Genomic DNA, 27125 nt, shown 5'->3' with positions numbered 1-27125 from the left:
AAGGCACAGACATAAGGATCTTTCTACCATCATGTGCTCCGTGGCAACTGTATATGCTTTTAGCTTACAGTAAACATGATGTTATGTCGTTTATTCCTACAGATACACACATACAGCTGCTTAAGAGTATCCATTTAGGCAGATACTATCCAGGCAGCAAGACAGCTTTCACAATCTCTTATGCTCTTCCCCTGGAACTGGTAGACCTAATCTAATGTCAGTGCATTTCACCAATATGTCTGTCAAATAAAAGCTTTTCAGCTATAATAATCTTATTTCATGGCTTGATAGTGGCTTATGTCACCAGAGATGAAAACAATGGGTTGAGTGCTTAGTTATTTGTACTCAGATGACTGGTAGCAACCCTAATTCAGGCACTATACCCTCTGCTGTCCCAGACTTGGAGGAAAGTTCACGAAGTTTGTTGATTGTAAGGAGTCGGATTTCTCTCATGGTCATAATGATGTCGTAGTCTCTCTCCAGTGTCTGGCGCACCTCCACACCCATCAAGGAATCCAGGCCCAAGTCTGCTAATGTGCTGTCAGCATTCAGACTACTCACGTCTCGGACACCTGAGGAAAAAAACAGCAGACAAGTGAAAGATCAATTTCTTTTCAGCTCTAGGCCTCTCTTCTCAGCTTTTCTGTTTTTCTTCAAACCTGAATAAACTTCAGCTACAGAGCAGAATTTACCACTCAGGATCATCTAATGCTTTCAAAAATTACTTCTACAACCCACATCTGGTCATATAGGATCCAGTCTTTAGGGTACGTGTTAAATGTACAGAACTTTATGACAGGGAATACATTAGTCCCAGCTACATAGCTATGAACATTAGCGTTTCAGCTCTATACAAAGTTTAGAGCAGCTACCTAGAGAAATTTCACATACTGAAGACTGTAACTGAAACCACAGTCTTAGGCCTAACACAATCCTAGGTCACGAGATGAGATTGAAACAGTTAGCAGTGGCAATGATGGCTTATTGCAACACTTGATGCTTATCACATTAGAAAAACTGACTTTTCTTCCAGTCTTAATTCCCTCTTCCCCATCAGTTTTGCACTGTTCACATCTCTCATCCTTTCCTTACCTGAAAAAGGCTTTTCATAATAACACCTGTACCCATAGTTTTTCCTCTCCTGCTCCACCTTATCCTGACCCATGTTTCCACCCTTAGGCTTCTCACTTATTTCTCCCTTCATCATCTTCAGCCACTCTCTACTTCCAAACAAACCCTACAGTGGGTACAATTTCCCAGACACTCCCATACATTTCATATAACTTCTAAAAGCCATGAATGTTTTCTGCAATCAAATTTGGTGTTAGTTACTAGACACAATTCTTTAAGTAACCCTCAGGAGACTGTCTAATTTGAGTGCCTCTTTTGTTAGGAAAGAAAAGATCGGTATACACTTCTGTTTGGAAGGGAGACAACTGAAGTGGGACATAGTAGAATTGGCAGAGATTATTCACTTTCAACGCAAGAACAGGGGACACTGTGGTAAAAGGAAGCAGGTTCAAAACAGACAGACATTGCACTTCTTATAACACATAGTTCAGCTATGGTTCACATGGGATCACACAGAGCTGATAAGAGAATACACTACAAGTTAATTACTAAGAACATAAAAGCCACTTTTTGCAGCGTGGAGAATTCCCAAGCTGAGTGTTTTCAAATCTGGAGTAGCACTCAAGGCATTAATCATATATCTGCTCCCAGAATTTTCCCCTTGGAGGCCGTTCCTATTGATTCTCCACTTGGAGAAAGGCACCAGTCCACTCTAAACAAAACCCAAGGGACTGAAATAAGCGTGCACGTGTACAGAAACACACTATGGGAGATAAGCACACACTCAACAAACTGTATTGTTGGAGACAATGAAAGAGAAGGAGCAACTTAAAGACAAACAAATAATCCCCCAGTCCACTCCCTAGAAACACCACTAGCACAACACGCCCACACCACAGCAATCACAGGGAGATGCTGAACAGAGCACCTGCAACAGCACAACTGCGTTCCAAAAGTGTTGACATGTAGACACTGCCCAGCAGTGCTTGCTCTAGAGACCTGGCAGGATAAGGGAAAATGGACGTTGCACACTGTTCCTATTGGTTTCTCCATTTGGGATGTCATGTTAGGCCAGCCCTAACAAAACCCTGAAGCTCTCTCCAAAAGGGAGAGGACTAAAAGAAAAGAAACAATAAGAGAAAAACAGCTGACTCCAAAGGACAATAAATTAAATAAAAGTTAAGTGGAAAAGATGAATAAAAATACATTTTTTTAAATAAAGGGCAGATGGGGAATCAGAGGTGCATAGCATTGCACTAAACAGACCACTCTAAAAACCACCCACCCCTCTGAAAGCGGACCAGAAGTCACTGGCTGCTGCCCAGTCATAGCTGGGTGGCAGCAGGAGGGAATCAAGCTTTTGGGCGCTATTGGACACAAAATACTGGACCAGATGCACCTCCAGTTTCACCCCATCATGCTGTTCTCAGGTTCTCATGCAAACTGCTGTGGAACTAACCGTATGAACAGTATCCCCATGTCTGCTTCAGCAAAGGATGCTTCTAGAAGCAATCAGAGGATGAGGTACTTTACATCAGCCCCCGCTTTCCTCCAAACAGCAGTTGAAAAACAATATTCCCCTCAGAACATACCGGAGAAATACCACTTCTAGAAAAATCAACTCCAACTATGCAATCGCTAGGCTTTGCATTTACCAATGATGTGAGCAACAGCTTCTACAAGATCCCGTTGATTGCTTCCTTCGCTTTTCACAGAGACCTTCTCTGCTAGGACAAAACTGGACATGACAGGATGAGATTGATTCAGGAAGGTATCAAGCACCTCCAGGCATGAGCTGATTTGCTGGGGAATGGTTCCCCCAATCACAACATCTGTGTTTCCCACTGTCTTCAGGATACCCACATCACCAATGGCTCCCCATTGGATTGCCAGGCCTGTAGGAAAAAAATCAGAAGGAAGAACACACTAGGCAACTAACTAAAACACATGGCAGCAACAAAAGGGAGTTAAAAACAGCTTAAGCAAATGCCTGCATTTCCTTTGTACTGTTAAACAGTCAGTGTTCATTCACGCATGAACGACTAAGGTTAACAGCTAGGATGGGAAGTAGTCTTCAACATTCATTATCATCCTAGAGACAAGTGTACAAATTTCTGGTGAATTGGTTCTCCTCTGGATGTTTGATGGGATAGATTTTTCTGGGCAATAAATAGTCATCTTACCTGGGAGTCCATCATGATGTCGCTGCTCACAGATGCGCTCCATGGCAGAATTGGCAAAACCATAATTACTTTGCCCAGCATTTCCTCTTCCACAGCTTACAGAGGAAAACACAACAAAATAGTCCAGATCTGGGCACTTCTTACGAGTCACCCTTGGAATGGAGAAGGAGACAAAGAAACCCATCAGAAAAGCCTGCTAACTATGTGTTGCTGTGGAAGGCTAATGTAAGACTAAAATGACTAAGTTTGATCAATTCTGTAACCATAAAACTAGTTCATATTTATCCCTTCTACAGATACATACCAGTCCAGATGAAGGGTGCCCGAATACTTGGCCTTGTTGACCTCCCAGAATAATTCTGGGGTCTGATTTTCAATCATGGCATCTCTAAGGACCTATTGGAAGGGTTTAAAACAAAAACAAAACAAAAAATCAGTATAATCTCCAGTTTAAATTTGCCATGTTTTTTGAGATACGAAAGGATATCACTACACAATGGATTTCTGTAACTTTACAACACAGATGTAGCCTAGATCTCCTCAAATTACAACAAAGCCAACATAGTTTGTGTTAAGTCTACTCTTTTCAGCATTGCCACTGCAGTCTTCAACTATCAAGTTCTGCATAGTGTTTTTCTTGTCCCCAGGAGTTATGGGCAATATTCACCTGATCAAAGAACTAAGCTGGCTGGCTGCATACTGCTGCTTCCCAGGTCAAGGGGTCAGACCCATCAGCCTTTATTTATTCATCAGGTAAGGAAGGGCCAAAGTGCTCTTTGAAACACAAAGAGATAATCTAAAACCTGAACTGCCCTCAGTACAAAAGCCACTTTAATGGCTGCTGTCTCTTAAAAGTCCTAATTATTTTTGGCACTTACCACAGCCAAATTAAAGATGCCCCCAACTGGTCCAAGCCGCAAAGCTTCTTCTATCAATAGCTGTGTTCCTTCTAGTGTTCCAATATCACTAGTAGATACCAACACTTGGATTCCCAGTGCCTTCCATTCTCTAACGCATTTAGCCTGGTAGCCTACCAAAAAAAAAACAAAGCCACAGTGAACAATGTCTACGATGAAGCATTCAGACCATTAAGCTTTTATTAGTGGGCTTCCTACAATTTTCTGACTAGATAGGGACCGAATAGCTAAATAAGTCCCAATTAAGCTACAAAAGGAAAACTGAACAAAACCTGAATAGTAGATAGAAATCACTTGAGTTTCAGAAGTATCCTAAACAGATCAAAATGTGGACAAGGGATTTGGAAGAACATTTGGAGGATAGGGTGCAACACTGAAGTGAAATAAACCTAAGAATTTGCATAATGAGACAGTAGAGTGGCTAGATTAGAGCAAGACAACCATCAGTAGTGGCACAACCAAAACTTGAAAAGTACAAAAGGATTTGATCTGTATGTTTGCATAAGTGGTACAATTGTTAACTTGCCAATAGAAAGAAGAAAGCTGTAAACACAGAAAGAAGTTATGGCTGAATTTGTATAAGGAAACATTTAAGACTACCACTGATAAGAAATCTTGGTACTGAGACTGTAATCAACCTAATGGCTCAAAACTGAGTAATAAAACTAACTGGTGTTACCAGACAGTAGGGCACATCTTTCTAGATGAGTTATCTGAAGGAGCAGAAGCAAGCATCCACACTGAGAACTTGAGATATAGAGTATCTTTAGTAAGGTGTTTACAGGTCTTTTCTTGTGGCATGCAAGCCACCATGCTACAGCTATTGGACAAGGCAATGAGGTAGCTGGATACAGACATTATAGAGGGGGTAAGGGTAAAAGCTACAGAAAAAATCCTGGGTAAGGAAGAAGAAGGCAAACATGGATTGATAGAATTAAGAAGTATACAAAAGAAGAAAGAAGCAGTAGTAAAAAAAGAGGCAGACTTAAAAGATACTTCTTCCTTTAGAATGAAGGGGATGACAGCTTCTTGAAAGTGAGAGAATATACACATGAGAGGAGGGAAAAGAGTGATCAAGACATTCCTATTTGTTGATAAGACACTTAAAATGGAATGTAACAATAAACTGAGGTCAGCTGAAAGGCAGTTACGTTCCCCATCCTTTATGGTTTTTGCTTACCAGTTCGTATGCCAGAACGAGATGTCAGGACAAGCTTCTGTGCTCCTCTCTCAATTAGCCACTGTGCCAACTCAAGCCCAAATCCTCCTAGGCCCCCTGTGATGATGTAAGACTTGGTCGGTGGACAGGAAGTTCGGGAGATGGCAGAGAGTTTGACTGGTTCAGACCTTCTTAAAGGATATTGCTTCTCCTCTTCTTGGACCTTCCACAGCAAAACAAAACCAAATAAAACCACCAAAAACCAAGTTAAGTTTGGATACACAAACATTTCCTGTCTTTCCACATACAGTTATGCTCCTCCTATCAACTGGGAGTCAAACTTGTAGACTGAGTGACAGACTTGACAACGTTACATACATTCTAGTGTCAGTAGCAAAAGCTGTAAACCTGTGCTGTTTTGGTTACACAACTTCAAGTCAAACTGGATCAGAATATCCCATATAGTACCTACAGAGGATTACAGATGCAACAGAGAATCAAAAAAATTATTACGCCCTTACCTTTATCATAACTTTGCCAATGTGTTTTCCCTGTGCCATGAACCTGAAGGCAGCTTCTACCTCGTCTTTGTTGAAGACTGTACTTCTCAGGGGCTTTACCACACCATTTTCTATGCCTTTTGTCAACAGCTTTGATACTACTTCCCACTCTTCGTTTGCTTCTCCAAAGATTGAATCCAGTAGGATCCCATGAAATGACACATTCTTGAGGAAAAGAGCCATTCCTGGAAAAAGCAACTTTGTTATTACCTGATGCTGCTGCCATTTTAAAATGGAGTCTATCTTCTGCTTCACAAATGTTTTTGTGTAGCTTGGTAGTGTAAAACTGAAGAGTAAAGCAGTCATTAGTTGCTAGAATCCCATGTTTTTCAAAACACATTCTTGCATATACTCTCTTAAAGCTATATTAATTAGGTTGTAATATTACAAGTAGACCAGTTTAACAGAAACCCCACCTATAAAAACAGTTTCAAAATAACAAGCTAATACATGGTCAGTCTGATATTAAAAAAGACGTTTTGTGTATAGTGCCATCTGAGTCAGAAGTCACAGAGGAACTGGAATCCCATATACATCCCGTCCTTCTCCAGCAGGAAACTCTTCTCCATACAAAGCTTTCACTGATGCTATAGTCTTTTGAAATTTAGTTAGAATTAAAAAGTATACTGTCAACACTTGTTATATGCAATTGTTCTCCAAGAGAACATTCTGGTCACTTTTCACTAACACATCACATTGCAATATTTGAATTTGTTTTTTGGTCCAAGAGAAATGGATCCATCTTGCCCCTTCGCCATCAAAATGGTGCAGATATGTAGTGAAACAACAAAATAAAGTTCCCTCAGATCAAGTTATTTGTAATTTTCTGAAAGAAAAATCCAATTATTTTCATTCTACAAATGATCAAGTTTACCCAGAACAGAGGGCAAAACTTCATCTTGTGTAGATATGCACTTCATGTGTGGTGTGGTCAACATGCTGGAGGGAAGGGATGGGTGGTGAATGGAGAGCAGCCCTGGGAAGAAGGACCTGGGGGTGCTGGTTGATGAAAAACTCAGTATCAGCCAGCAATGTACTCCTGCAGTTGTACTGTTGACATGTACTGTTGACAGCTAACCATATCGTGAGCTGTATCACAAGAAGCATGGCTAGCAGATCAAAGGAGGTGATTCTCCCTCTCTGTTCCAATCTCTTGAGACCCCAGCTGGAGCACTGTGTTCAGCTCTGGAGCTCCCAACATAAGAAGGAAATGGATGTGCTGGTGGAGGTCCAGAAGAGGGCCATGAGTATGATCAAAGGGCTAAAACACCCCTCTTATGAGGACAGGCTGAGAGAGTTGGGATTGTTCAGCCTGGAGAAGAGAAGGCTCTGGGGAGACCCTATAGTGGCTTTCCAGTACCTAATGGGGGACTACAGGAAAGCTGGAAAGAGACTCTTTATCAGGGAATGTAGTAACAGCACAAGGGGTAATGGCTTTCAACAAAAAGAGAGTAGGCTTTAGTTTAGATATTACGAAGAAATTCTTCACTATGGGGGTGCTGAGGTACTGGAACAGATTGCCCAGAGAAGCTGTGGATGCCCCATCCCTGAAGTGTTCATGGCTAGGTTGGACAGGGTTTTGACAACCTCATCTAGTGGAAGGTGCCCCTAACCATGACAGGGTGATTGGAACTCCATTATCTTTAAGGTCCCTTCTTACCCAAACCGTTCTATGGTTCTGTGATTCTATGATTTGCTACTTCTACAGTGCACTAATCTACTACAAATAGACACGTTTCATCCCAATAAGTTTATAAATCTTGTCTAACAGATCTAAGAAATTTAAAAACTAAGAGACAGTGGTAAACTGGTAAACTGTGTCATGTGAAGCAAAAGCTGCTTCTTACTACCTTCCAAGCCAAACTCTTTGTGGGCAACACATCCTACATTGATTATAAAGAAACACTTCAGGAAAGATCACTCACTTATTTTGCATGTTTTATGAAGGCTTCTAGAAAAATGCTGAATGCTTCTCCAATAAGGTATTCATGGAAAAGGCTAGAGAAATTGTTAGTGATAGAAGCAATGCAAATTTTGCAGTGATGTATTTAACATATGGCTTGTAAAGCCAAGGCAAAATTCCTATTTATGAAATAAATGTTTCAGCTAAAAAGCTTTTTCTAAATTTGAAGATTAGCCTGCGTTACGATAGTAAGTAGGTTGTGCTGTCATGCTTGCTTAAACGTAACAAAAGGTATTTCCTGATGCCTCATCTTACCAAGTTGACTGTTGTTAGATAGATCAAATTTGCCTATTTCCAAAAAGCGCCCATGTTGAGCAAGACAACGCAAACTGGCTTGGAGCTTTTCTTCTGCCAAGGAATTCAGCACAAGGTTGACACCTGCAATGAAAGAAGAAGCAACATCATTAAACTCAACTCTGTGGAGAGCCTACCCCTGTTTTATAGTGATCCCTTTTATCTTCAGAAAGTGCAACTATTTAATGTGGCACAGCTAACTAAAGAAGGAAAAATAATTTTGAGTTCAAACCTTTTCCGTTGGTAACTCGTAATACATGTTGCTCAAAGGTAGTATTTCGGGAGCTGGCAAAGCTATTAGCATCCAGCTGTGGGAACCTTGCTTGGAGGTATTGGCGTTTCTCAGCAGAGCCTAGAAGTACAAGAGAAGTAGATGACTGAATGATGTCAGTACTTTTATGTTAATTCTTTAGTGATGAAAACAATCCATTTTTATCTTTGAGGTCTCAAGAAAAAATTTGCAGTCTAAGCAGCCACCAAGCAGGTGGTTCAAAGCTCTCAGGCTCTCACGGTGTCAAATGTTAGGACAGAGACTACTCATTTATGGGACACAGAAATGACCAGAAATAGATGAAGCCTTACAATAGACATTCTTTGATCACATCACTGAATTTAAAACGAAGCAATTTTGTTCTCCCATACTTCTGAATTACATAATATACAGAAGGTAGACAATTTTTCTGTGCTGTGAAAATTTCTAGCATATAGTCAGTAGTTGGTTTTGCTATGTATCCCTTCCTCAGACTAGAAACTAGGTCAAGGTAGCAGTAGATCATGCTTGGGAGAAAAAAATGTGTACGTAAATATAAGTGTGTACACATATAACAAAAAATATGTAGGAGTGTACATACACACACATATACATTTAATAAAACTGGATTCTCAGTACCCACCTACAGTAGTAAACACACGGCAGCCCATGCTCAGGGCAATGGCAATGGCTGCTTGGCCCACACCTCCTGAGCCAGAGTGAATAAGGATACTCTCACCCTTCTTCATACCACCTCGAACCACCAAGGCGTAATAAGCAGTGGCATAAACCACAGGCACCGAAGCTGCTTCTTCCAGAGTCCTAAGAAGCAAAGTGAAGGGGAGAAGAGATCTTTACCCTTGGAAGCCTCCCAGATTCTCCTGATGAAGTTTGCTTTTCAGCAATAGGAAGGTTAAACTGCCAAGATAGACCAAAGAGTATAAACGGTTCTCAACAATACGATAGATTACCACAGTGGCCAAGCACAGCTAAGGGCTTTATTATTCTACAGAAGTATTTCAGTAACTCACCAGTAACATAATCAACACCAAAAACCTTTGCATATACCAAAACATAAGGAGCTAAAAGACCAAGGAAGAGATGAAAAACTAGTACAGACCACTGCAGAAAAACAAAACAAAAACAAACAAAAAACCCACAATGCTCAGCTCCTGCAGCAAATCAGATGACTGAGCCAAATCCTACTCAGGAGACTATACCTCTATTATCATTTCCCGGAGTAGAATCTACTTATTATGCAGTCCTGTGGTCAGATCAGGGTTGTCATTAGCCTCAGGCAGCAAGGCAAATCTTACCCACATACATGAAACAGAAAACATAAGATGACCTACCAGTTTTTAGGGACTTCCCATAGAAACCTCTTGTTACAGTCTACCACTGTTGCCAGCCCTTTTGCTGACACCAATCCCATCACCCTTCTTCCAGCCATGTCCCGTCCTGAGAACTCCATGCCCAGCATGCACTGCTGTGAAGCCCAGTTACCTGAAAGAAGGTAAACATCTTTTACAAATGAAAACTTCTCTTTTAAAATCTTTTCGTAGAGAATTTACTGAAATAGTACTCCCTGAAAGCTGGAACCCTAGAGACAGAAAAAATGCTAAGATTTGTCTATTATGTACTCAGTACATAAGCCACCACAGTTAATCTCTCATTCTTAAGAACAAGAATAGCAGAAAACAACATGGTCTCATTAAATTTCACTCTCTGTCCTCGATCATATTGCTTTAGTTTCCAGCTTGCATCTGAGAAGCTTCACTGAAACATCCTGTTTCAATGACCCTTTTTTTGCTCTGTAAATAAGAACGATACATAAACTAGAAAGGGTGATTACAGAGAAAACAGGTTTACTGCTAAACCTTTGTTTCTGTGAACACACACTTTAGGAAGAGACTAATTTCAGTCACGAAGGAAAACACAGCCCTAGTCAAAGTCACTCATAAAAGTCTCCAAACATATTTTTTACTTTGTTTAAATGAAGCTTCAAAACCATTTCACAGACATTACATTAATCCTTAACTCCCTACCACGCAAGATGATAATCTACATTTCATATACAGCAGATACCTCACCTTGTGTTTTTCTCCCCTAAAAGCAAAACATGGCCAGCAGTATGGCAGCATGAAACTTCAACATTCTCAACTTGGTATGTACCTTACCCATCTCTGGAACCTCCAAAATTTCACCTCATGCTTGGTATCTATGCGATGGGGCTAATGTTTCCTTCACAGCATTTTACCAATTCTGCTGTGTGAAAAATGGGGCTATAAGTGGAAGTAGAACATGCAAGTTTTTGGTGCATAGTCCTGAAGTATGGCTATACTTCCTTTTCAAAAGTGTACTTTCTTGCTAAACAAAAGTTGATACATACTTTATCCGTTGCATAAATAAAATTAATGAAGTTATGTGAATAAATTCTATCATAGTAATATATGAATATTTTTTCTTCTAGTGTAATTTTAGCTTACCAGGGATAGCATCTGGAGAAAGCTTTCCTGTGGCCAGCATAATGTCCCGGAAATTAAGAGATGCATAATAGACTTTACAGAGCTGAACATCTGGATTAGTTGTGTAGAAGTGCTGAAGGGGGGAAACAATCCAATGAAGGGATGAGAGATCTCCACGTGTCAACGCATTGACGTAGGCATATTCTGTCAACTCCTGAGGTTGTCCTGCAGAAGGAAGAACAGATTAACTTTATAACTTTATACACATTAACACACTTTCCAGAGTGAGTAAACTCCATGTGTAATTGCTGCCTTTTCCTCTATTTGCTCTCCCCACAAAGCTCTTACTTACCCTGCAATTCTGCCTATACCCTAAATACTTTATCCTTCTTCCTGGTACCAGAGCATGCTACTATTCAGTCTGAGCTAGAAAGGAAGAATTCCAAATTATCCACTTATTAAATAATAAGAAAAAATGTGGGAACAATAGCTACTCATAGTCTATGAAAGTCCATTCATATTCTATTATTTTAAGCTCTACAAGTGACCCTTAAACCTCAAAGCAGTTACCTTGCTGCAATGGGAGATGCCTGAAGGAGCCCCACTTTCCATCGCGATACACATTCATCACCAGATCTCTCTGAACAATCTCCTGCATCTCCAGAGAAGAAAGACTAATGGATGGGACAGCTGATGAAGGGTTCAAGTTGGAAACGAACACACACCTAGAAGCCAAGAGTTGTCATTATGTTAGTTTTGGTGTAAGACTGAAAAGAATCTAAGAGAAAAACATCTCTTCTCCAACTGTGACTCAAGGGCATGCTTTTGTACCTGATTCTGTAGCCTTCTGCTTCCAGGCGAAGACAGTTCACCATGCCCAAAATTCCTGAGTTCCCACAACTGGTGGCAGTCAACCACACAGGCTGCTCCGATTGGTCGGCCAAGATCTCCTACAAGACAAACCCCAGACTGTTTTGCCTGGAACCTCAGAAAGGAAACACCCCTTGTATCCTTAAGGCAGAGATGAATCAATTGTACTTTAAGAAAAGCAACTGAACAAATACATACTCTTTTTTTTCCCCCCACAACCCCAATACTGCTAAATATCTCATTAAGAAAGTGTAATGATTTGGAAAGCCAAATGTCCAAAACACAGGAATTCTCACCTTTAAGGATTCAACCCACTTATAATGGGTCTCATCTATTGGGAGAAAAATGGGTGTTTTGGCAGGGGATTGCCGGCGACACAGGAAAATAACCGAGCCAAAGAAAGATCTCTTCATTGCAATCACATTCAGTGAGGCCTTGCTGAATAAGCCTTCCCATTGTGCCTGTCAAATCACATACAACAACAATTAAAGTTTGTGATGTTTCTTTTAAATCAATTAAAACTACAAACCACCATCTATACTCCTTGCTGAGTCTCCCTGAAGACTGCCTCACTGGGAACAATAGGCCCTGTCCTCTGTTTTCTTGCTTTTGCTGGAAATTTTGGTGTTAGCTCTGTACTGTCTCAGTATAAATACATATTTGTTTAACGTAGCAGTATTTCATCCATGTCTAGACTATTCCTTCTTCCCTAAAATCCCTAAAATATCCTCTGAATGCAGTAGTACAAAGCCCTGGTTAGGCAACTTGCCTTACTATACTATGAGATATGCAAAAAACAGCAGTAACCATGTTGTCACATCCCATACAGGATTTGAATGTGCCTAAAATTTAATTTCAGCAGTCTAAGAAAGGCACATCTTCAGGGACAAAAAGAATGTACAAATCCCAGCAGAGAAAATAACAAAAAGGGAAAACACTGAGTTTATATATTACTAATTTAGGTTGTGTAAGCCCTAATTGCAATAGAAAAAGTGGGACAGAGGAAGCACAAAAAGAAACCACAAATCACCTAAATTCTTCAATCCTGTGAGAGGGAAGGGAAAAGCCTGGAAGCAACAAACTTGTAGCAGGGAAGGAGCACCTATCTGCTTAAATTACATCGGAACAACACTTCAGAAAAACAAGAGAACGAAAACACATGCGTGGTATGTGCAGGAGCACTGAGGCTCTACAATTTTAATCATATAAAGGTGACTACAAGCTACATAAAACAGCAGGATGCTTTGACTGTGTGGTATGTGATATCAAGGACTATGGAAAGTTTTCTGGACAGGGACATTGTAATAACTCTAAGACCCATTCTTGCCTCCATATTGTATTGAGTGGGGCTACATCTGGCTGGCCACTGGCCAATAGTGGTGTTCCCCAGGGCTCGATTCCAGGGCCAGTTCTGTTCAACATTTTCATCAGCAATTTGGATCCAGGAGTTGAATGGTTGAATGCATCCTCAGCAAGTTTACTGATGATACTAAACTGGGAAGTGTGGTTGACTCCCCTGAGGGACAAGAGGCCTTGCATAATGTTCTGGACAGACAGAAGCACTGGGCAGTTCCCCCTCCTGTTTATATGCTTCCTTCAAGTACTGGAAGGCTGCAATGAGGTCTCCCTGGAGCTTTCTCTTCTCTAAGCTGAACAAGCTTCCCTCAACCTTTCTTCAGAGAAGAGGTGCTCTAGCCCTCTGATCATCTTAGTGGCCCTCCTCTGTACTCATTCCAAGTGCTCCACATCCTTCGTGTGCTGGGGGCCCCAGGCCTGCACGCAATATTCCAGGTAGGGTCTCGCAAGACCAGAGTAGAGGTGGACAATCACCTCTCTCTCCCTGCTGGCCACCCCTTTTTTAATGCAGCCCAGCACAGTTGGCCTTCCGGGCTGCAAGTGTGTGCTTAACTATTATGTACAGTCTAACTTCCTTTTCGATATTAGAGCTGGAGGAATGATATTCTGACACTGAAGCCTTTTAAGATCCTACAGTGAAAAAGCTGTACCCTCTAGCCCAACAATGCATCATGTTATTTTAGCTATAACTGAGTTGTCCTGGCTAGTGCCTTCCTAGAGATTATATAGATATACGCACGACAATGACTAATTTTTAATGCATAAAGAAAGGCATTCCCGATTGACTTAGTTGTTTACTCTTCCAATCTAATCTGTGGCAACTGACAACTCTTTTCTTCTGAAGTAGTATTCCTTAAACATATTTTTACAGAGAGCCTCAATGGAAATCAACATCTACTCAATATTCACCACTAGAAAATATGCAAGCAGCAGACTCCAGACTAACCACTGAGAAAACATTTGTCCTTCCAGGATATTTACCTGAGACAGGAAGCTATGCTTCTGCTGTAGGTCTGGGATTGTAAGGAAGCTGACAATTTCTCCAAGAGTTTCTCCTTGAAGAAGGGTGTGTAGCAAAACAAACCCTCCTTCTTTCACTGCAGCTGCCAAATTACAGACAATTTTAGTGGTGTTCCCTAGGACATTTGTTGAACAGTTGTATACCACCAGGTCAGCATTGGTCAGGTTTCCAGAAGGAGGGTAAGATGGATCCCACTGGCTAAAAGAAATTCCAGCATCTTGTAGCTCTGTTTCATTAGCTGAAAGAGCTTCAAGGGAGCAATCGGTGGCAATGTAGTCCAGGTGCAATAGGGGTTGAGTATTCAGAATACTCGTGACACGAGAGAACAGATGTCCATTTCCTGCAAGAGCCTGTTAGAAAAGAAAGGAATTGGAAATGGAAAACCAAGCTGAAATATGAATGATATTCAGAATTGTAACTGGAATAATAGAAGTATGTGATCAGGTTACTGGGAGGCATGGAAACACAAGCTATGATTTCATCCCAGGCTTCCAGCTAACCTCCACTATCTTCATCCTGTGACTGGTCATGTTCTCCAGTGCCACATCCAGGCAAGTCTTCAACTCTGAAGAATCTAGCAAGCCATTGAGAAGAGGGTCATCCTGGAAGTGCATTTTCTCTTGAGTCACTATCTGTTCCAGCTCAGAATGTAGGTTTCCATTCAGTTCCAGATGGCAGATTTCAGCAAGGATATGCTGCAGGCCCTTCTGCATGGGTGAGGACCCTGCAGCAGCCCCTGCAGTTTCTAGGCCGTGGATGATCAATTTGACACCATGCACAGCCACTTTAGCCTGTAAGTTCTTGATCAGACCTATGGAGTAGAAGACAAAATGAAAGGAGGAGTCAGATTTTCGAAACATTTTTCTTTTCCTCTTTCTGAAGAGATTGTCCCCTCCCTCATTTGCTATACCAGGTGATCACCACTGATCAAGTCATAGTCTTATATCATCAGCCTAGCCACAAAGACATAGTGCATTATTCTGTGCTTTCCCATAATTACAGATTATACAGTAGCTGCAGCCTCAAAACAAGTAAGGCTTGTGCCAAGACAATATAAACCACCGAGACTACCCGGGGTAAAGCTGCAACTCAAAGAGGGCAACTAACAGAAAATCTGTGATTGATAGGAGCTTTAGAGAGTTGACAAGGAAAGTTGTATTTTTCCACAACTACAAAAGTGAGTAGAAGATTTTCACTTTACAATTGAATGGAAAATTGCTGATTTTGACTGAGATCAGCAACAGCATTAACAAAAATAAATAAATAAATAAATAAAATTCCACTACAAATAAAAACTTTGGCCACAGTATCCGGACAGGAGGATATACTGAAGAAAAAAAAGGAAATAAAATCTTTAAAACTTATTGCCAAATCAAAGGATGAGCATGAAGTCACTTTACCAACATAGAATATTAAAAATGACATCTCAAGGTATAGCAAAGACCTCAAAAAACAACCCACAAACCCAAAATAAAGAAAACTTGCACTCAATTCCTCCCTGCCTCCTTTGACAGAGATACAAGAAGGCAAGGAGCTAGGCACAGAAGATGTCTCTCCATCCAGAGAGCATTAAACTAGGCTACTGGTTTCACAATAGTCTAAGCTGCTTTTATTCTATTCTTGTGGCAAATGTGAACTTTCTTTAGCATATCTCACTAAAACACTTTCTTGTGCCCACATATAAATGGGAGCAGACATGTTACCTTCCCCATCTTGGCAGTTCACAGGAAAAACAAAACAAAGCAAGCTAAGAAAGCCAAAGACTTGATGAAGTAGGCTTTCTTATCAGTTTTTGAAGTAAGCAGACTGGATTTCTCCATGAGGAAGCTGATTTCTGCCTCTCTGCTTACAGGAAAGGTTGTGCTATTTGACACACTGCCCCTTAAAGAAGTGGAGATGCCCCCACCTGCTGGCTTTACTCCTACTTGAGTTCCTGAGGTACCTCAGGCAAAAGTAGTTTTTAAGCTTCTAACAAGTGTGTGGACATAGGACTCCTGCTGAAGTTTTGTACAGAGACCAACACTCAATTTCTTAAGTGCTCTAAGGATTGAAGTAGTATGAACAGTTTCTTTCAGTTCTGGCAAGCTGGAAGATTCCTCTAATGTGAAAACGAACCAACCCCACTCTACCTTTACAGTGCTCCAGATAGGCACGAAGCTGGGCACTGGAAGACAAACAGTTACTCTCAATATAGGGAACAAAGCAGTATTTTTCCAGGGTGGGAGGGATTCGTTCCTGTTGTCGTCGTGGTGCCACAGAAGCATGAAGACCATTAATCTGAACACCTCCTGCTTTGAGGCTGTTAAGACAGTGGTCAACAACAACATCTAAAGCTGAAAGACAAGAAACAAACATAAGCTTGCATCAAACTCTATAAGCATTTTCTTCAAGGTGATCAGATGAACAGTGAGTGCTATATCAGACCATTACAAAGGGTGCTGTAGAATAACTTGGAGAGTAAGAAGGCCCCTAAAGTACATCCTACTTCTAAGAAAGTCAAACATTCATACACACAGCACTCAAAGGAACTTGTAAAAGCCCAAAGACAAAAGACATTACCTTCTACATTGTCCTGGTACTGGCACACATGCTCTGGATGCAGCACTGGGTCAATATACACTGAGCGAATCCTGGTGGGTAAGCGTAGACTGCGCCCAGTCTCAGCTAAGACTATCATGTGTAGTAAGGTGTCAAGGAAGGTCACCCAGTTTCCATTCCACAGAACTTTCCCTGCACTTCCTGCAGAAGAAGAGAGAGTGGAAACCTCACTGTAATTTTGTCATTCAGCAGATGTGGGAAGTCGTTACATAACTACAAAGTCTGTTGCATGCACCCAGCTTCCCTTGTTAACTCCAGTAATCAGTTTTACATTGGACATAACAGCTTTCCCAGTGCCCTGTTAGAACACTTAGATGTTCTCTGTTACCACACTAAAAAGCATAATTACTCCACAAAGCATAGTCAAGTGGACCACTAATACAAAGTGAACTAAAAGATAAAATATTCATCATTACAATAACCACATTGATCATTCTTCTATAGAAAGTAAATTCACCTTCACTGTTGCATTCCAGAACACCCTGGAAAGTTGGTCCATAATTATATCCACGAAGATGCAGCTCTTGGTAAATGTCTTCCTTCAAGAGGCCAGACTTTGAGCTTGTGTCTAAGTGAGTCTGAAATGCAGCTAGCTGGTTATGAAAGTTCTTCAGAGCATCGTTTTCTAGGAGGTTAATCTTCCCTGATGGGCACAGTGGCAAGAATAAGAATCATCAGTGTTCATACATAATGGATTTGAGTAGGTCAGGGCACACACACACACTTCATTCACTTACCACTCACAGCCAAATTCCCATTCCCTGACACTTCAAAGCAGTGGGAAGCAGGCATGATTCGAACTTCCAACTGCACTGATCCTGCAAGAAACATTGAGGAAGACAGGGCTGCAAGGTCAGTTACTGCCTCCATTCTGCAGCATCATTTCCAGACTCATTCCACACAACATGGAGTAAAGGTGACTGTATGTGTTACTTGACTGAACAATCAGTAATTTCATACAGACATGTTGCACTCCCACTCTTACCTGTCCCGTTCTCCACCCCCCCCCCCCCCCCCAAGTTCCTCTCACTTTCCCTTTGCATTTCTTTCCTTACGCTCCTTTAATTGTTGCAATTGTGACAGTACCACTCACTCACCCTTTTTGGGAAGGATAGTTGCCTGATGGATTGTAACTTCTTCAAACATAACAGCTGTTTGTTCCATGGCCATGCCAAGAGACCGTGCCAGAGATCGCCAAGCCAGCACAAGGTACCCAGTTGCTGGGTAGAGGATTCTACCATCAATGCAATGACCAACCAGGTAATGGTCAGGAGAGTCAGGACTCACGTCTGTGACAGAATAAAGAGCAGAATAAAAATAAAAAAAACCTCACAAATAAAGAGATCTTTTGCCTTAAGTTTCTTTAAGAGGATGTAGTGTTTTTCCCAGCAATCCTGATTGGCAACATGCCAATCTTAAGACTGTCAGTCTGAATCAAGACAATTTCCTCCTCTGTTCATATTCTTTCACCCCATTTCAGAAGTAGATCCAGTCTCTTTGAAAATGAATAAATAAAAATATATGAAGTTTCAAAAGATGACTTCAAGGATGCTGTGCTTTGAGTGTCCTTTTCCTAGTTTTATAAAAAAATGTAGAGATAAAGTAGGAAAACAAACAAAACCAACTGACAAACATACCAATATTGTAGACTGAAGCAGATGCAGAGCCTTTGGAGCCTGATGGAAAGTCTTCAGCTTTTGGAACATCCCAGTCCTGGCTGTGGTCCCATTTGATATATGGAGAAATAAGGGGTGTTCCAACAGGGACAGGGTATTCCACAGATGGGAACATGTTGTTTCCAAGAACATTTATCCTAGGAAGACAAACAGGATCATGACTATTGGAGGGGAAAAAGAAAAAAGGAAAAAAAAAAAAAAAAAAAAAAAGAAAATTGACCGTAATACATAAAGGTCATATAGTAACTGTTCCTGGGCTCCACGTCTGAGACTTCTCCAGGAGTTCCATGAACATTTACTATAACCAAATTCTAATTCTAACAGTCTATGAGATGCAAAGTTTACTTTCTATGAGCCAGTTCCAGGCTCCTAGGCCCCAAGAAACGGATTCCTTCTCTTTGAAAAGCACCTCCCCAGCCCAAACAATCTCTAACCTGTGGAAATACTTCCTAAATGAGCATATAAAATACGTAAAGCATAGGTGTAAATCCCATTTTTCCCAAGTTTGTTGAAAGAGTATTTCAATCACGGTGAAGACATGCATGCTAGAGAAGAGGCTTGAATTCTCTCCTAATTGATAACCCGCTCACCCTTGATCCCTTAGTCTCCTTACCCAGTTAAATGAATCTTTCCAGCCTGTGTTAGGAAGAACTCCAAGTTATTCTTCTGGTCCTTCTTCATCAAAGGTAGAATAGTGCATGATGGTTTCAAACTTCTCCTCAAGATAGCCTGGTCAAGTAGAGTTCAGAAATCACTCATGGAAGGTATTACTAACTTTTTTGCCTCTGATTTTCCCTCCCCTCCACACACTACAAAGACACTGTTTTGTCAAACTGCTTCTGCACCTGTGCCAGGTGCTAGAATGTGCACATTTAAACAGGCTAGAAGCAGCACAGCACAATACCCTTCCAGCCATACAAGAAACTGCATGTCTTGTAAGGAAGAATATATGTAATATTCATTAAATTCTGCCAAATCACACATCTCCCTTTCCCAGGCAAATTGACCCATAAAATCAACAGCTACACTTCAAGAACTGCAGGATCACCCCCTTGAGCCTCCCACTTGTGCGCCACCCCACCTTAAGCTCTTGCTCCCAGGATCAGCCTTTTTCAGTCTGTAGCTTCCTACAGCATTTTCCAAACAACTGCTACTAAATCAAAAACCCAGCCTTGAACATCTGACCCAAATTTGATCTGTTCTTTAATTTGGTCTAAAGTCTTTAAATGGAAGAAGGAAGAAGGAAGAGAAAAACAACACTCTCAAACCCAGCTGATGAAATCATTAGTCACTTGCATTAGATTCCAAAATTGTACAGTGATTTTAATATTAAATATAAAATCTTTTTAGAGAAAAATACATGTCTAAATAGTTCTGCTCTGATTCTCCCTTCAAGTCACACTTTCAAAGCACAAATAAAACTAATATACATAAAAAATATATACTGGATTGGAACTCTGAAGCACTGTACAACCATAAAACTTGATTCACAAATGGATCATCTTAAGATTTGTCTCATTTTACATGCCATGGGGCAAATAAAAAGGACCAGCTCTTGAGACTTAAGGGACAAGCACAAGACCACAGCACTGATCTTGTGAGACAAGCACAACCTAGTGTACCTCACGTACTGCGTTCTCTGATAAGGGGCTAAATCACAATGACCAGTTCTTATGGGATGGGAAAAAGGGAATAATATAGTGTTCTGAAATAGATGATAGAAGACATTTTGTGTATGCCTGGTATTATAGATATCCAAGTCTTGTTTTGGAAGCTGATGAAAACATTTGATGCCATACAAATTTGCATTTAATCACCTCATTAGCATCCTCTCAAATAATGTAGATATGCGAAGCAACGTTTTGCTTCAGTATAATGATACTCAAATTCCCTGGAAGTTAGGGGAACACAAAAGAGAGACTACACTTCAGGAATCCAAAGGCACATTCTGGCTTTTTACTTTGATCACACAGGACAAAGTTACCCGGCAGAGGCTGGGGGGAAAACCTCCCCAAATCCCATTCATTAAAGATGGTTAATGCTTGGACATTCTGTTTTTTATAAGTTCCATTGTAAGTGCTGTCTATTTTCAGCTCACATTGAGGGTGGGAAGAAAGGATAGGAGGAATGAATACCACATAATTCAAAACCCCACAAAATAATGAAGAATACCTAAAAGCATGCATCTTAATATTAGTATAAAGGTATTTTTGAGAGTAATAACTCAGATCTTACTTCTCTGAAAAATTAACATGATGTAGACATACTTAATATCTGTAAGAGATGCAACACTGCATATTATATTATTTTAGCCAGTCATGTTAGTGTGGCATTGTGTTTTCTTCTTTTCTCCTTGAATTTCTACAGCTATATAAGTTTGATTATACAAGTCCGCAAATGAAGTGAGAGAGAACAGTATCAACTGAACTAGCTTTTAAAAACTGAAAAGGAGAATACGGGAGAAAGAAACACCACTACCAACTACAACTTTGCAATACAAGAACATGAAACTACAGATGGCAATAACAGATTTTCCACAGAAAAGCCCTGTTAGTCCTGAAATTCTCCTCCCTGCCCTGCTTTATACACATGTGCCCTATTAGGTCCAAACAATTTTCTTACTCACTGCAGTTTGGAGAGCTACCTATCAGCTATCTGAAATGCAAGACAATGAATAAAGGCCACAACATGAATGCATGGCTAAGGAAGTTGTAGTATGTTGGTATTTTTATTAATTTATTTAAAAAAATAAATAAATTCTTAAAACTGGGAGAGAATTGAAAGTACTCGAGTAAGATACTATTCTCAGAATGGGAAGGAAAAAATGAAAAAACAAAAAAGCACTATTCCCTAATCTTCAGACATTCAATTCCCTTCCTGCAGGAACATTTTGAGATATACTACCACATTGACACAATCAAATAGAATACCTGTAAAAGAGCATGTGGAGCAATCTCCACTACAACAGCATTCTCTGGAATATGCTTCAGGCCTTCATGGAACAGCACGGGACTCACTAGGTTGTTCACATAATACTCTGCAGAGGAATTCCTAGCCAGATCACTTTGCCACTGAGATTCAGGGATAGATGTACTGATCCACCGTGCTGAACGAGGTTTAGGGTGTGGAATGACCTGCAGACAGACAATGAAGAGGGACAGGAGGAAGAGTTACAGGTCATAGATGACAGCAAGACAGGCAAAAGCAAGCAGCCCTTGCGCCCTTTTTTGTGGGACGTTTTCCTCATCTTGACTGCTGAGGTCACCATTCTGCTTAATGTGATAGGACTTCAAAACTTACAGATGTCTACACACTCTTTAAGAGACTTCCCCTCTTAAAGGATAGAACCCTCTTAGCTTAACATCACTGATGCTCAAAGCCAGGTGCCCCACCAAAACTCAAGCACACCATAATTCAGTAACATTACCTTTCTCAAAGCACTTAGCAGCGCTGGCGCAATAGATGCCATATAATAGGAATGAAATGCAACTCCAGCACTGCGGACCTCCTTTGCGAACACACCATCCTTTTTCAGTTTGGCTACAAACTCATTCACGGAGTCCTGAGGAGAGGAATAAAAGAGAACTAAAACTAACAGCTCACAATATATTTGGGAAATGTTTGAAGCACTGTACTATCTCCATGCCCTTTATCACTTGCCACTTAAGGGGCACCATATCAGTGATGAGATTATTGTCGTTCTCAGTATTATCATTTATCACTCATTATACCCATGGCTATAAGAATATTCAGCATAAGAAATCTGTCATTACTAGCTTACACTTCCTCTCAGAGAACTTTTGAGTGTTTGAACTCATAAAGAACACCATGTCCCCTCCCACTGGGAGGGGTGCTTTTCTTTTCAAGCAGCTTAGCTTCACATTTTCTTCAAACTAGAACTTCACAGGTTCCAGTCACAGATCTGGCATGCACCATGTTAATTCTTTCCTTACCAGAGGCCCCGAAATAGTGACAGTATCTTCAGAGTTGTGGCAGGCTGGTACCACATTTGGAGGGCAGCGCTGCTTACATTCCTCCCATGTCAGACCTGCAGGAGGAAGAGTTCAGGACAACATGTTTTGAGAAGTAAGCCTTGTGATGAAAGGCAATCCTCCCCACTAAGCATGCAATCACTGCACTGAATTCAGCATTTTACAAAACTGTAACGGATTCCTAGAAAGATCACATACATCCCCCCTCTGCCCAAAAGTGATTCTGCAAAATCAAAGGATGTTTATCTTATGGCTTTAACACTTTATTTGTCACTGTGATATTGAGCACGTATTACATGGATACAAGTCACAGTAAAAGCTTGAACTCAAAATCAGATTATGAAAAACATTCTATGCATCACTCTAAGCTAAATTCTGTGATAAGGTGTCACATATTTAATATTAAGCAGAAAAAGAGCTCAATTAGGTAGATAGTACTTTATAGCATTGGTTAAAATAAGAAGCGTAGGTTTATAATATGAGACCCAGTCATCAAACTCATTGCATTAGACCTGCAACAGCTTTTCTCTGAAGTGTTTCACCATTTTTAATCAACCACTATGTCTAGTCATATGAAACAGGAAAACAATCATGCTATCAATAGTCATGTTATTTTTAAACATATAAATTAGCATGAAGCCACTGAAGACAAACTGCAGGGTTCAAAGCTCAAAACTTCACCCAGTTGTGAACAAAACTTATAATTGACAGAAACGCTGAGTAGTGCTGGACCGGGAAAAAGCTCCTTCCTGAGTACCAGCAGGCACAAGCATGTGCTAGTGGCACTAAGTTCTGTGAGCCAACTGCCCATTACATACCAGTGACTTCATGTCTCATTCTTGCAGACTTCAGAAATACTGCTTTTTGAAAAGAGTAAAGAGAAAAAACACTGTGCCTTATATTTTTCACTTCTCTTTTCAAGGTAATCACTGGGACTCTGTCATTTGTCACCTGTCAATAAATCTCTGTATTTCCACTTAGTTTTGGAATGATGACCAAAACTCTTATGTATTACAGGTCAGATATTACTACCATTGTATCAACTTCAATATTTTATAACCTGTTCTTCATCAGAAGAAAAAAAGAGGCAACAGTAGCCAAACTTTTACAGAACTGATTGCTATCACAAACACATTTCAGAGCCCAGTTTTATGTTAATGCCATACAGCAGAGATCAGATGCACTTTCCTCTATCACTCTTTTGCTAAGCATATACCTACCAACAGCAGCCATTCCTCCTGGGGGCAATTTGGCCTCTTTAACACATCGCCCTCGCCAATAAGCAGCAAGAATGGCTTCTTCATGACTTAAGGAATTATCTGCATAGCCACAAGCTACTTCTCCCACTGAGTGGCCCAAAATCCCATCAGGTTGCAGACCTGCAGCCTTCAGCATATCAATTTGGGCAATCTGCAAGGAAAGGCAGAATTAATGATTCCATACCAGAATAAGCAGGTGTAAGGATTCAAAGGCACATAAGAGTGCTGGGTGCATTTCAAGATTATTTTTTTTACAGACTTTCTTCTTGCCCTTTTTTTTTTTTAAAAAAAAACACACACACACACACAAAAATAACAGCAGCTTCAGCCTCATTTCAAAGCATGTCAAGAATCATCATGTCTCCAGTATTGTTTGTGCTTCTCCACTGTGCAGCTTTACCCTAGGACATTATCTCCAACAACAGGAGGTTACCAAGAGCTTGACATGAGCCAGCAGTCTGTGCTTGCAGCCTAGAAGGCCATCTGTGCCATGGGCTGCATCAAAAGAGGCATAATCAGGAGGTGATTGTCCCCCTCTACTCTGCCCTCATGAGGCCTCACATGGAGTACTGCATCTTTGTGTCTGCATTGAAAGATTCAGACCTGTTAAAGTGAGTCCAGAGAAGGGCTACAAAAATGATCAGAGGGCTGGAGCACCTCTCCTATGAAGAAAGGCTGAAAGAGCTGGGGATGTTCAGCCTGGAGAAGAGAGGGCTCCAGGGAGACCTTGTTGTGGCCTTTCAATACTTAAAGGAATCTTATAAAAAGGATGGAGAGGGACTCTTTACTCGGGTAGATAATGATAGGACAAGGAATGATATAATGATAGGAAGTTGTGGATGTCCTGTCTGTGGAGGTATTCAAGGCCAGGTTGGGTGTGGCCTTCGCCAACCTGATCTAGTGGGTGGCATCCCTGCCTATGGCAAGGGGGTTGGAACTAGATGATCTTTAAGATAGATTCCAACCCAAGCTAATCTATGATTCTAAGAGTGTCTGTATAAAGCAAGAGCCAAGTCCAGCTTTCCAGATCACTTTAAAAGCTCTGCTTCTAGTTTTTTTTAATACACAACAAATCCTGCTTTGACACTCTTCCAGAATTAAAGAGACTCCATTTAACATCATTTCATTCTTTTTCAGAACAAATTTTAGAAGGCATTCTATAGAACTTTGTTTCTTGGCAGAAACATTTACATAAAACTTCATATGTTCCTTAGTATCTTAGAGAAACTACCCCACATTACATGCACAGATACACACACACAGAGATCAGTTTACATCAACATTCCTCCAAGCATCTTGCAAAGGGCTGGGCCCAAAACTAACCAAAATCTATCTAACTGCAACTAACCTGAACAGCAGCTACTCCAACAAATGCATTGACAGTCTCATCAAAAGTATTGTCATCTGCTTGCAGAAGCAGGTCTGAGACCTTCAGTCCTGTGTTCTTCAAAGCCTCATCTGAGCGCATTATAGACTGGCGAAACACATCCAATTTCATAAGACTCAGGCCCATACCTTTCCACTGGGTTCCCATGCCTGCAAGGTAAGCAAGAAAACGTGCTTTTGTAATGCTCTATAATAGAAGTGCACATCATATGCTTGCTTTGGAAGTGAAAGAATCCTATCTAAGGACAAATCATCGCACATTCCTAACACCCTCTGAATTACGCACTGCTTTTTTGTTCTCTGGACTTTGCTGTCAATAAAAGATAGCTAAATTGGAAGCATTAGATAAAACACAGAAAACATGATTCTCCTACACATACCATGGGTCTGCATAACAGTTCCTCGTTCTGGAGAGTGGAAAAAACTTTAGTGTACAAGATCCAACTATTCAAGCTTCATTTCTATTGAAGAATGCAGAAGCCTGGACGCTGCTGTGGACCTACCTGAGCAGATGTACCAGAGTGGTCTACCAGATGCCTGAACTTGCTGAACCTCTCCGATGTCACTCTCAGTGCCAACTAGGGTGTAGCCCCTGTAGGGCATGAGGGATACAGGAATTGCAGAGATATCAGTGAGCAGACGTAAAAATGGACCGCATCCTCTATGTTTTTTGCTCTCTTGAATTAGTATTTCTACAGCTTCCTGTGTTCTGCCACAAACTTGAACCAGTCTTGGCAAGTTACAAGTCTCTGGAGGCTGATGTTTCTTCTCATTTGGCTTCAGAATGACATGAACGTTAGAACCTCCAAAGCCAAAAGAATTGATGCTGACTAAGCCACCTTTTGTTGGTGTTGGTTCACAAACCACTTTTAAGGAGCCATTAAGTAAAGCAGGAATATCTGGATTTGGGTCACTGAAATGAAGATTTGGGGCCCACAGCCCGTGTTCCAGAGAGAGAACGACCTGGAAGACAGAACATAGTATTATGTGCTCCATATTTTCTTATTTTTATTTATTTTGTTTAAACTATATTTTGTTTTATTTATTTTTATTACTATAAATGACTATGTAAGCATACACAAAAGCAGCTCCTCTTATTTTTGTATAAAGGGACCCTTCACAGACTAACATTATCAATGTGGTAGAGGCAGTATGTACTTCACTTAGGCAAGTTTTAAGGCCACGTAGAAAGTAAGTGGTTAAGGTTAAGGGTGGTAGTTTTAAGTTTAGCTTCCAGACCCTTTCTAACTGTAAAGCCATGCAATCCTGCTGGAAAAGCAACCTGGCAACTAAAGATATCACATCTTTTTTCTCCTCTTTCAGCTATTCTTTCTTCATCACACTCCATCTTTCCCCATTCAGATGACCACACATACTATTCTTTATTACAATAAATGCTCCCATTTCTGCCTTTACCACAAAAGAGACACACTGAACCACTGGTGAAAGGATTTTCATGCTGCTTTCTATCCATTTGATGTCTTCTTCACCCAGAAAAGCAGCAGATGGATCAGAACTGGCAGCGCCAGCACAGAAAACAGCACAAGACTTACAATAAAAAGCAAGAACTACCTTTTTCAATAACAACACTACAAACAGTCCGTAACACCAAGGCCATAATCATTTGTGACAAAAGTCCAGCAAACCAAACACCATAAGGTCAGTAGCAGATACTGCATGTCCCGTGTGTTTGGCAATTCCTTCATCACCACAGAATTGTCACATAAACAGATCGTGGTTGGGAAACAGTTCTTCCAAGCTGACCATCAGACATGGCAAACTATCCAGGAAAACAACCATAAACGTACAGTTTCATCTCCAGTTAGCATGTTATAAAGCCACAGTGACAAAAGACTTTTCATGAATGCTATTCCTACACCTACAGTACTACTTACTTTGAACATGCTGTTGCTTTATAAAACATACATATTTGTCCTCTAAGACTTCCATGGCTTCTACTTAAGTTTGAGAATGCAGTACAATGCGTGTACAGCACAGCCAACAAGAAATTTGTCTTTTCAACTACTCAGCCTAATTGTTGTACAGCAAAGTGCAGATGAGTAATCCCTCCCTCACCAGAACTCAAGTAAAGTGGCCTTGGCAAA

At 40.7% G+C, this 27125-nt stretch overlaps 1 protein-coding gene across 1 annotated transcript in view; it reads right to left on the bottom strand.

Annotated features, from left to right (window-relative positions):
- Window positions 1-27125, bottom strand: part of FASN (fatty acid synthase) — a 46574-nt gene that overhangs the window by 6275 nt on the left and 13174 nt on the right. Inside the window, exons 9-38 of the mRNA XM_082774887.1 lie at window positions 25524-25983; window positions 24983-25170; window positions 23596-23785; window positions 22337-22431; window positions 21811-21945; window positions 21314-21517; window positions 18997-19112; window positions 18345-18520; window positions 17805-17996; window positions 17445-17525; window positions 17165-17350; window positions 16669-16848; window positions 16239-16442; window positions 14610-14920; window positions 14070-14459; window positions 12029-12193; window positions 11694-11812; window positions 11433-11587; window positions 10884-11087; window positions 9750-9900; window positions 9041-9219; window positions 8380-8499; window positions 8109-8231; window positions 5852-6075; window positions 5352-5553; window positions 4133-4284; window positions 3559-3650; window positions 3255-3406; window positions 2727-2966; window positions 384-572 (exon numbers count right to left, since the gene is read on the bottom strand). Coding sequence (XP_082631013.1) covers window positions 384-572; window positions 2727-2966; window positions 3255-3406; window positions 3559-3650; window positions 4133-4284; window positions 5352-5553; window positions 5852-6075; window positions 8109-8231; window positions 8380-8499; window positions 9041-9219; window positions 9750-9900; window positions 10884-11087; window positions 11433-11587; window positions 11694-11812; window positions 12029-12193; window positions 14070-14459; window positions 14610-14920; window positions 16239-16442; window positions 16669-16848; window positions 17165-17350; window positions 17445-17525; window positions 17805-17996; window positions 18345-18520; window positions 18997-19112; window positions 21314-21517; window positions 21811-21945; window positions 22337-22431; window positions 23596-23785; window positions 24983-25170; window positions 25524-25983 — 5575 coding nt within the window. The remainder of the gene's footprint in view (window positions 1-383; window positions 573-2726; window positions 2967-3254; window positions 3407-3558; window positions 3651-4132; window positions 4285-5351; window positions 5554-5851; window positions 6076-8108; window positions 8232-8379; window positions 8500-9040; window positions 9220-9749; window positions 9901-10883; window positions 11088-11432; window positions 11588-11693; window positions 11813-12028; window positions 12194-14069; window positions 14460-14609; window positions 14921-16238; window positions 16443-16668; window positions 16849-17164; window positions 17351-17444; window positions 17526-17804; window positions 17997-18344; window positions 18521-18996; window positions 19113-21313; window positions 21518-21810; window positions 21946-22336; window positions 22432-23595; window positions 23786-24982; window positions 25171-25523; window positions 25984-27125) is intronic.

The sequence above is a fragment of the Aythya marila genome, assembly GCF_965140915.1.
Source record: "Aythya marila genome assembly, chromosome: 18".
NCBI classification, from domain to species: domain Eukaryota; kingdom Metazoa; phylum Chordata; class Aves; order Anseriformes; family Anatidae; genus Aythya; species Aythya marila.
The sequence above is the reverse complement of the archived record's forward strand: the minus strand, read 5'-3'. Positions and strand labels throughout refer to the sequence as shown.